Source organism: Macaca nemestrina, chromosome 14 (assembly GCF_043159975.1).
Source record: "Macaca nemestrina isolate mMacNem1 chromosome 14, mMacNem.hap1, whole genome shotgun sequence".
Lineage (NCBI taxonomy): Eukaryota > Metazoa > Chordata > Mammalia > Primates > Cercopithecidae > Macaca > Macaca nemestrina.
The window spans coordinates 108,986,331-108,997,597 of record NC_092138.1 but is presented as its reverse complement, the minus strand read 5'-3'; the positions used below and the strand labels follow the sequence as shown (position 1 = coordinate 108,997,597).

General features: G+C 47.7%; 1 protein-coding gene across 1 annotated transcript; it reads left to right on the top strand.

The window, feature by feature from the left end:
• Positions 1–309: 309 nt before the first annotated feature.
• LOC105496891 (neugrin-like) lies at positions 310–2,041 on the top strand. The gene is made up of 2 exons (XM_071078357.1): positions 310–490; positions 902–2,041. Exons 1-2 carry the CDS (start codon positions 327–329, stop codon positions 1,521–1,523), a joined length of 786 nt encoding a protein of 261 aa, XP_070934458.1. The 5' UTR covers positions 310–326; the 3' UTR covers positions 1,524–2,041.
• Positions 2,042–11,267: the final 9,226 nt, after the last annotated feature.

Here is an 11,267-nt window from a genome sequence, read left to right as displayed (position 1 = left end):
AACCTGTCCCAGAGTCCCATCCTGGAGAGACCAGCCAGAGCCTAGGCAAGAGAAAGAAATCAGCCAGGTGTGGCCGGGCACCGTGGCTCACACCTGTAATCCCAGAGTTTTGGGAGGACGAGGCGGGCGGATCACGAGGTCAGGAGATCAAGACCATCCTGGCTAACATGGTGAAACCCCGTCTCTACTAAAAATACAAAAAATTAGCCAGGTGTGGTGGTGGGTGCCTGTAGTCCCAGCTACTTGGGAGGCTGAGGCAGGAGAATGGCGTGAACCTGGGAGAAAAAAAAAAAAAAAAAAAAGGCTGAAGGCTGGTTTGAGTCGACATGGCGGTTTCCCTGAGTGTCTTGCTGGGGGGGCGCGTTTGCGCTGCCGTCGCTCGCTGTGGGTTCGCGACCCGGGGGGTGGCGGGCCCAGGCCCTATCGGCCGGGAGCCGGACCCCGATTCCGACTGGGAGCCGGAGGAACGGGAGCTGCAGGAGGTGGAGAGGTACCGGCTTCTCCTCGGGCCCTCAGCTTGAAGCTGGGCCTCGCGCCCCGGCGCCCCAGGCTGCGCCCCCTTGGCGCCGAGTGTCCTGCCGCTGCTTGCGCGGCGGCCCTCGTTTCCTCTTACCCGTTGTTAGTCGCGCAGCGTGAGGCGTTCAGCTCCCCAGGGACCACTGGTCCCTTCATTAGTGACGTATTTCATCATTAGTTTAGAGAGTTCGGCATGCTTACAGGCAGTTATTGTTCTAGGTGTTAGCTTTCTGGGTGTACAGAGCAGCTCTAAGCCGGCAACACGGCCCGGTTGCCCTTGCGATCAAAGAGAAGAGGGCTGGGCGCTCCATGATTTAGCCTGAGGCTCTTCAAACATCCATTCTGCTTCCACGCATGGCTTGTGCCATTGGTTCTCTTCCCCCAGCACCCTGAAAGGACAGAAAAAAGCAATCCGATTCCAGAAAATTCGGAGGCAAATGGAGGCGCCTGGTGCCCCGCCCAGAACCCTGACTCGGGAAGCCATGGAGCAGATCCGGTATTTACGGGAGGAATTTCCAGAGTCCTGGTCAGTTCCCAAGTTGGCTGAAGGCTTTAATGTCAGCACTGATGTGATCCGAAGAGTTTTAAAAAGCAAGTTTGTACCCACATTGGAGCAGAAGCTGAAGCAGGATCAAAAAGTCCTTAAGAAAGCTGGGCTTGCCCACTCTCTCCAGCAGCTCCGGGGCGCTGGAAATACCTCAAAGCTGCTCCCTGCAGGCCACTCTGTATCAGGCTCTTTGCTTATGCCAGGGCATGAAGCCTCATCCAAAGACGCGAATCACAGCACAGCTTTGAAAGTGATAGAGTCAGACAGTCACAGGACAAATATACCAAGGAGATGGAAGGGAAGAAATAAAGAAATCCAGCACCTGGAGGAGAGCTTTGTGCCTGTTGCTGTACCCCTAGGTCATCCAAGAGAGCTACAGAAGTACTCCAGTGATTCTGAGAGCACCAGAAGAACTGGCAGTGGTGCATTGCCAAGTGATCAGAGAAGCTGGAGGAGGTGAAGGCAGAGGAGCCGGGTAACTTCAGCAGCAAAGTAGTGCAGAGGGGCCGAGAGTTCTTTGACAGCAACGGGAACTTCCTGTACAGAATTTGAGTCGGGGCTTGGCTTGTGGAGATGCCTTGTGAAACACAGCTGGGCAAGGAATATATATGGAACAGCCTGGATTTCTACATATGGAGAAGCCACCTTAGAATAGGAAGAAGTGTTGAGCCTGGACTGTGGGAGGAAAAAACTGCGTGGATAGATTCAGACTTCCTGTAGTAGTGCCCCCAATCTGACCTCTGTTGATCTTCAGTACTCACTCTTCTTGCTTGGACACTCTGTATGTTGAAAACCAGCCATGTTGCATGTGTTGTTACAATTTTCTGTGATACTTGCAATTTATATTTGAGAGGAAGTGGAAAGTTTGCCTTCTGACCTCATTTCCTTCTTGATCAGTGAACACTAACATTTTTGGGACAACTTAGTCAATTGTTTTGCTTACAAGCAAAATAAAGTAAAATGTAGCAGTCAAAAAAAAAAAAAAAAAAGAAAAGAAAAGAAAGAAAGAAAGAAAGAAAAAGAAATCAGCCAGGTGTGGTGTCTCATACCTGTAATCCCAGCACTTTGGGAGGCCAAAGTGGGTAGACTGCTTGAGCCCAGGAGTTGAAAACCAGTCTGGGCAACATAGCAAGACTCCATCTCTACAAAAAATACAAAAATTAGCCAGGTGTGGTGGTGTGCACCTGTAGTCCCAGCTATTCGAGAGGGCAGGCTGGGAGGATTGATTGAGCCCTGGAGGGTGAGGCGGCGGTAAGGTGGCACTGAGCCATGATTGCACCACTGCACTCCAGCCTGGGCGACAGAGTGAGACCTTTTCTCAAAAAAGAAAAAAAGAAAAAAAAAAAAACAAACCAAAAACAGAAATTGCACCGGTGACTTCAGCAGAGATAACTTAAGCAATGGGTTAAAACTGTACTGGCAGTCTAAGAAAAAATGAAAAGGGATCACTAGACTGTGAGAGGCAATAACTGTGGAAGGAAGCTACCCTCCCTTGGGCTGGGTGAATAAAAGGCAAGCGTTTGGGGTTACTAGGATTTAGAGGTTCGAAGAAGGGACCCAGCTTAATACTGGGAAAATAGGTTATACTTCTCTACCAGTATTGCCATATTAATATATTTTTCTTTTTAAAATCAACTTTATTAGGGTATAATTAAAATAAAATATTCCCACTTTAAATGTATAGTTTGCTGAGTGTTTTTTGTTTTGTTTTGTTTTGTTTTGAGACAGAGTTTTGCTCTGTTACCTAGGCTGGAGTGTAGTGGTGCAATCTCAGCTCACTGCAACCTGCACCTCCTGGGTTCAAGCAATTCTCTTGCCTCAGCCTCCTGAGTAGCTGTGATTACAGGCATGCACCACCACACCCAGCTAATTTTTGTATTTTTAGTAGAGACGGGGTTTTGCCATGTTGGCCAGGCTGGTCTTGAACTCCTGACCTCAAGTGATCCACCCACCTCCTGAAGTGCTGGGATTACAAGCGTGAGCCACTGCTCCAGGCCCCACCACCAGTCATTTTTTAAATCTAAGTGACAACTGAGGCTGTGAGCTGTTCAGGGGCGGGGACCATAAAGACTTTATGTCCGTGGCCTAGGGCCTTAGCAAGCACCAAGCACTGCATTTTAGTGGGGCTAAAGACAGACTCTTTATACAAGCCTAACTATCCAAGTGGACTCAGATAAATTTGAGAAGCCTGGACCCCTGAATCTCTCAGAGCTTCCTTCCCTTCTGTGGGAGGGATGCAGCTTGCCCTCCCATGTCTGAGAGAAAAAGCCTTTCCTTGCTCGAAGACCAGTAATAATATCATCTGGGTCTAGAGAGAGGCACAATCCAAAAACACAACTACAAAGGAAGTCAGACTGTCTTCTGAAACTCCAACTTTAAAACCAAGTGAAGCAAGCAGAATTATGATACGCAAAGACACCTTAAAGAGACAAGTTGGCCAGGAGCAGTGGCTCATGCCTGTAATCCCAGCAGTTTGGGAGGCCAAGGCAGGGGGATCACTTGAGCCCAGGAGTTCAAGACCAACCTGGGCAACACAGTGAGACCCCACCTCTAAAAAAAAAAAAAAAAAAAACATTAACCAGGTGTGGTGACACCCACCTTTAGTCCCAGCTACTTGGGAGGCTGAGGGAGATCGCTTGAGCCTGGGAGGTCAAGGATGCTGTGAGATGTGATCACAGACCACTATACTCCAGTCTGGGTGGCAGAGTGAGACCCTGTCTCATAAAAAAAAAAAAAAACAGACAAGTTGACCCTCAGGCTAAGAAAACTTGACTGTCCTCTGAAAAAGAAAAACATAACCACTCTAACGGAGGAGTGGATTCTTTAGAAGGCATGTTGCGGCCGGGCGCGGTGGCTCACGCCTGTAATCCCAGCACTTTGGGAGTACGAGGTGGGCAGATCACGAGGTCAGGAGATCGAGACCATCCTGGCTAACACAGTGAAAACCTGTCTCTACTAAAGATACAAAAAACAAAATTAGCCAGGCATGGTGGCGGGCGCCTGTAGTCCCAGCCACTCAGGAGGTTGAGGTGAGAGAATGGTGTGAACCTGGGAGGCGGAGCTTGCAGTGAACCAAGATCGCACCACTGCATTCCAGCCTGGGCAACAGAGTGAGACTGTCTCCAAAAAAAAAAAAAAAAAAGAAGGCAGGCAGGTTGCTTGGTCACAGAAGCATTGTAAAAGGGTCATCAAGGTTCACATTGGAAATGCAGAGCTGAACACCAGGAACGGGCCCTCCGTGTGTGTGTCATCTCAGGCCACTCTCCTGTGCTCCAGCCACTTTAGCCTTTTTCAGTTCCTTGTATGTGTCAGGATTCTTCCAGCCTCAAGTCCCTTGCACGTGCTGTTCCCTCTGTTTGAAATGCTTTTCCTTCCCTGCCACCCCCCTTACCTAGTAACTTACCATCAGGTTTCTTTCAAGTGTCACTTCCTGTGGCTCCCACATGGGGTCAGATCCTCCTGTCATAGGCTCTCCTGGTTCCCTCCACCTTTTCTTCATTGCATTTTGTGATTATGTGCTATTCTGGCCATGTGATTCATGTGACTGATGTTTCTCCACCGCTAAACTCAAAGCTTCCATGACGGCCAACAGGCTGTCAGCTTTGCTCTCTACTGTATCCCTAATGCTTAGCACAGGTTTGGGACATGACTGACAATATATATAGGGCAAGCTATGAAGCCACATCCCACTTCACACCACCTCAATGTTGTACAACCCTGCCCAACTGAATCTCCAGAAGTCTCAGTTTCCGCTTCTGTAAAATGAATAGAATAACAGTATCTACCTCACAGAGTTGTTCTGAGGACGCAAGGAAATAATGCATGAAAAGTGCTTAGTATATTGTTTGGCCAGGCACAGTGACTCATGCCTGTAATCCCAGCGTTTTGGGAGGCCAAGGCAGGTGGATCACTTGAGGTCAGGAGTTCAAGACCAGGCTAGACAACATAGTGAAACCCTCTCTCTACTAAAAATACAAAAATTAGCTAGGCATAGTGGTGGCGTTATCCCAGCTACTTGGGAGGCTGAGGCAGGAGATTCAATTGAACCCAGGAGGTGGAGGTTGCAGTGAGCCGAGATCACACCACTGTACTTCAGCCTGGGCAACAGAGCGAGACTCCATCTCAAAACAAACAAACAAACAAACAAACAAACTGCTCAGTGCCCATTAAATGTCTAATAAATGGTAGCCATTCATGTTAGTACTACTAGAAGTGGCTGAAAAGAATGTGGTAAATATGTCTGATTTTTGCATTCCACTAGGTCTCTGAAATTTAACACGGTGGCATTCTAATTCTATATGTCAGTTTTACACGTAGTGACTATAAGTCAGTGACAGATTCAGATCCACTTTCCCTGTGTCTCAAAGATAGATTTCTAGGTCTACAAGGCTGAGGACTAGCCCCAGACCCTGATGAAGTTCCCAAGGCCATCTACCTTGGAGATCCAATTTATTGACCTGCCCTTGATACAAATGGCATTCTCTGCAGCAATATCCTTTTAACTTAGACATTTCTACAGTAGACACTCTGTAAGTGTTCACTGAATTGAGTTCTACTGCCTCCCCATGGTCACAGGGTAAAATCCAAATTTCTCAGCTTGAAATAAAATACACCTTAATATCTGGCTCTAGCCACCCTACCCACCCTCATTTCCTAATTGCCAGCATTTACAAAGTGTTCACTAAATTTTATCTCATGAAATATACTATCTCATTATCTCATTCAATAAAAATAGATATCTATATGCCGGGCGCAGTGGCTCACACCTGTAATGCCAGCACTTTGGGAGGCCAAGGCAGGCAGATCATCTGAGGTCACGAGTTTGAGACCAGCCCGGCCAACAATGTGAAACCCCGTCTCTACTAAAAATACAAACATTAGCCAGGTGTGGTGGTGCGCGCCTGTAATCCCAGCTACTCAGGAGGGTGAGGCAGTAGAATCGCTTGAACCCGGGAGGCAGAGGTTGCAGTGAGTCAAGACCACTCCACTGCACTCCAGCCTGGACAACAGAGCGAGACTCGGTCTCCAAAAGAAAAAAAAGTGATACCTATAGGTATCAAATATAGAGACCATTATTTATACTTTATGTAATGTAACAGCATATCTTGCATATACATATGTATACATTATTTTATTTATTTATTTTAAGTTTTTTGAGACGGAGTCTCACTCTCACCAGGCTGGAGCACAGTGGTGTGATCTTGGCTCACTGCAACCTCTGACTCCCCGGTTCAAGCGATTCTCCTGCCTCAGCCTCCCGAGTAGCTGGGACTACAGGCGTGCACCACCACGCCTGGCTAATTTTTGTATTTTCACCATGTTGGCCAGGCTGGTCTTGAAATCCTGACCTCAAGTCATGCATGCACCTTGACCTCCCAAAGTGCTGGGATCACAGGCGTAAGCCACTGCGCCTGACCACATGTGTATACTTTGACTTAAATAGTCTCACACAACACAAGTTCTTTTTTAAGTTGCTTTTCCACACTCAACAATGCGTCATGGATATTTCCCCATGCCATAGAGGTTTATTTACACATGTATAAGTCATTTTATTATCATTATTATTAATTATAGAGATGGGGTCTTGCTATGTTGCCCAGGCTGGTCTCAAACTCCTGGGTTCAAGTGATCCTCCAACTTTGGTCTCACAGAGTGCTGGGGTTACAGACACGAGCCACGCGCCGAGCTTACAACATTATTTTTAATGATTCCCTAGTATAGCATTGTAGGAATGTACCAGATTTATAGATAGACATTATAGTGGCTTCCAGCTTTTCAATATTTTTTTTTTTTTTTGAGACGGAGTCTTGCTCTGTCACCCAGGCTGGAGTGCAGTGGCCGGATCTCAGCTCACTGCAAGCTCCTCCTCTCGGGTTCATGCCATTCTCCTGCCTCAGCCTCCCGAGTAGCTGGGACTACAGACACCCGCCACTTCGCCCGGCTAGTTTTTTGTATTTTTTTAGTAGAGACGGGGTTTCACCGTATTAGCCAGGATGGTCTCAATCTCCTGACCTCATGATCCGCCCGTCTCGGCCTCCCAAAGTGCTGAGATTACAGGCTTGAGCCACCGCGCCCGGCCGCTTTTCAATATTATAATCAACACTAGGATGAATAAATTTGTACATCTTCAGTTACTTAGAGTATCTCCTAGATTGAATTCTTAAAAGTAGTACTGCTATATCAAGGGAGTGATACATTTACAATTTTGAAATATGATATGAAATTACCTTCCAGAACTTGTTATACCAGCTTATGTTTCCAACAGCAGGATATGAATGTCCCATTTTCCCCTACCCTTGTCAATGCTGGGTATTGCCAACTGAATGGGTAGGAAAGTCGGCTTTCATTGTTGCTTTAATTGTTTTCTAGTGAGGTAAAACATCTTTACCGTGGATTATATTTATTAGCCTTCAGTATTTCTTTTGTGGATTGCTTCATGTTCTTTCCCCTTTTAAATGGGAGTATTCACCTTTTTTCTTATTAATTTTATAAGCTCTTTGTTCTATATGTTGCAAAGTTTTTTTTGTCTTAAATGTATAGTTTACATTTCAATTATGTGGGGGTTTTTTTGTTTTGCTTTTACTAAACACATTTTACATTGTATATAGTCAAATCTATTTTTCCCCTTAGGATTTCTTCTTTTTGGTCTTCTCCTTAATAATATCTTCCCTACTGCAAAACCAAGTAAATCTTCAACTCCTTAAAAAAAAAAAAAAAAAAAACTAGGCTGGGAACAGTGGCTCACGCCTGTAATCCTAGCACTTTGGGAGGCTGAGGTGGGCAGATCACAAGGTTAAGAATTCGAGACCAACCTGGCCAATACGGTGAAACTCCATCTCTACTAAAAATACAAAAAAAAAAAAAAAAAATTAGACAGGCATGGTGGTGCCTGTAGTCCCAGCTACTCAGGAGGCTGAGGCAGGAGAATCGCTTGAACTGGGGAGGTGGAGGTTGCAGTGAGCCGAGATCATGCCACTGCACTCCAGCCTGGGCGACAGAGCAAGATGCCATCTCCAAAAAATAAAAATAAAAAATAGGCAGGGCGCAGTGGCTCACCGCTGTAATCCCAGCAATTTGGGAGGCCGAGGCAGGTGGATCACGAGGTCAGGAGATCAAGACCATCCTGGCCAACACGGTGAGACCCTGTCTCTACTAAAAATACAAAAATTAGCCTGATGTGGTGGTGCACTCCTATAGTCCCAGCTATTTGGGAAGCTGAGGCAGGAGAACTGCTCGAACCCGGGAGGTGGAGGTTGCAGTGAGCCGAGATCGTGCCACTGCACTCCAGCCTGGTGACAGAGCAAGACTCCATCTCAAAAAATAAATGAAAATAAATAAATAAATAAATAAATAAATAAAATGTTTTTAAAAACTAGTTTATGGTTTTATTTTTCTATAATTAACGGTTTAATTCACCAGAATTTTGTTTCACGGTCCTGTTCTTTCTTCACCTAGCTGGGCCTCCTCCCTCAGACTAGGACTCTTCTGGTCCCTCCTCCATCCAGCAGGATATAAGTTCTAAAGGGACCTCCAGATTAGCCCCAGGCAATCTCAGCCCTAGGCTGAGGCCTCCACTTACAGGAGGTATGCACTGGCTCTCCCTTTGTTCTGCCCTCCAGGACCCAAGCGAGTGACCATCGTTGTGCCAGGGCAAGTCCCAGGTACAGAATACCCTGTTCCTGAATCCTCTGCCCTCTTTAGATCTCTCAGGGTTGCCAGGCCTTTGCCAGCCCTGTGGGGGCCGTTGATGAGGTTCTGTGGGCCTTATCTTCCACACAGAGCCACCAGGAAGGGAACCACTTAACCCTTTCCATCTGGGCCAGACCATTCTATTCAGATAATGCCTGACACTTCACAGGGGTGCTGGCCTGGGAACCACTTCCACGAGTACAATCACAGAGAGTTGTGGCTTTATCTTCATGGTGGAAGGCTCTAACACTCACAAGGCCTGCAGATGGCCATGCCCCGACTACGGTCGGAAGTGGGGTCTTTCAACAGAGCCTGGTGGCAGGAGGTTCCTGGAGGCCCGTTCTGGGGGAAAGTCAGGGCGGGGGGGCGGGGGGACGGGCAACACAGTGGAAGAAAAGAAGGGAACTAGTAGTTTAGCTATGGAACCTAATAGCATTCCCATTTTACCACCAGCCTGACCAGGGCACAGGAGAGAGACAGGGCAAGAAGGAGAGAGAGAGACCAGAACCTGGAAAAGCCACTGTGATGAAAGGGCAAAGAGGAGGGTGAGACTAGCAACCGTCCCAAGCGCCTTCCCTCTGCAAAGGTGATACCCAAGCAAGGCAGGAAACCCTTTTCTCAGCTGAGGTGGCACCAACGCCTGGGAGCTGAGGCCCAGCTCCTTGAGGAAGCCCGAGCACCCCGGAGAGCAGGCAGAATCAGTGATCAAAGCGAGAGGAAGCTCTCAAAGGGAATGGATGGCATGAGAGGCCTGGGGGAAATTCGGATGCAAGACGCTCAGAGCCCAGATCTCTGAAAGTAAAGGTGATGGCTGGCTTCTGATTCTCACCTGAATATCTGGAGAGGGAAGGGGAGAGAGGGAATGGGCTGAAGAGGAAAAAAAGAGGATTTAGAAAAAAACCCTGAAGACAGTACCCGTCCCCAGATGTGTGATGAACAGATCATCTGGCAGGGACAGGCTAGTTAAAATAACAGTCACATAAACGTAATTTGCTTGCCAAAGAAGTGTTCCTCCAAGTTATGGGTTCCACCACCTCGGTTCCAAGAAAATTCTGTTGGAAACAGGTCCCTAAACTGGAGGGGGTTGGGCAGAGACAAAGGGCAGATCTGTCCCCACAGCCTGGACTCCAGGGAAAAGGCGATAGCCCAGAGACACATTTTGCCTAGTGAAGCCCAAAGAAATGGCTAGACAGACAGACTGGATTTTGTCACTGAAGGTTTTTTTTTTTTTTTTTTTAAAGACAGAGTCTTGCTCCGTCGCCAGACTGGAGTACAGGGGCACAATCTCGGCTCACTGCAACCTCCGCCTCCCAGGTTCAAGCGATTTTCCTGCCTCAGCCTCCTTAGTAGCTGGGACCACAGGCGCCCGCCACCACGCCCGGCTAATTTTTGTATTACTAGAGACAGGGTTTCACCATGTTGGCCAGGATGATCTTGATCTCTTGATCTCATGATCCGCCTGCCTCGGCCTCCAAAAGCACTGGGATTACAGGCGTGAGCCACCATGCCCAGCCATCACTGAAGATTTAAAACACGTTGTGGTCCCATGGAGTAGAACAGAGAGCAGAGGTGCAAGCTCCAGGGAGGCAGATTTGGGGCTCATCCAAAACTGTCAAATTTGCAGAGTCCCTTGGGAGGCAGCTGGTTTCCGAAACTGGAGATTACGTACGTGGAGGACTGTAGGAGCCCCAGTACTGGCAGGCCAGGTAGTAACTCACCTGTGAGGTCCTTTTCCCACCGTTAGGAAACTGCAAGGTCTTCCCCTTCTACTTCCAGCACTCTGGAAAAGGGAACAGAATTCAAAAGGATCTTCACTCTCACTGGTACACCTAAAATGCACACATAGGCTGTGCACTTTGGGAGGCTGAGATAGGAGGATCACTGAGACAGGAGTTCAAGACCAGCCTAGGCAACATGGCAAAACCCTGTCTCTACAAAAAATTAAAACATTAGCGAGGCAGGGTGGTCCGTGCCCATACTCCCAGCTACTTGGGAGGCTGAGGTGGGAGGATCAATTGAGCCAGGGAGGTCAAGGCTGCAGTGAGCCACAATCATGCCACTGCACTCCAGCCTGAATGATAGAGTGAGATCTTGTCTCAAAAAATAAAACACACACACACACACACACACACACACACACACACACACACACACATATGCAGGCACTAGTGAGTGCTAGAACAGTGAGGTTTATTGTATATCTTTGGCCAGGCAATGCACAGCAACCACACAGCACGGGCCCCACACATGATCCCAAGTTGATGTGGTCTGTAATGCCTTTCCTTCACCGTCACCTCTCTGCCATTTCTTTTGTGTTCTGAAGTTGTAAGCCCTATATGCTGACAAAAGATGTGCAAGGTAGGTCTGCTGTGAAAAACTGAAGGAAGGCCGGGAGCGGTGGCTCACGCCTGTAATCCCAGCACTTTGGGAGGCTGAGACGGGCGGATCACGAGGTCAGGAGATAGAGACCATCCTGGCTAACACGGTGAAACCCCGTCTCTACTAAAAAATACAA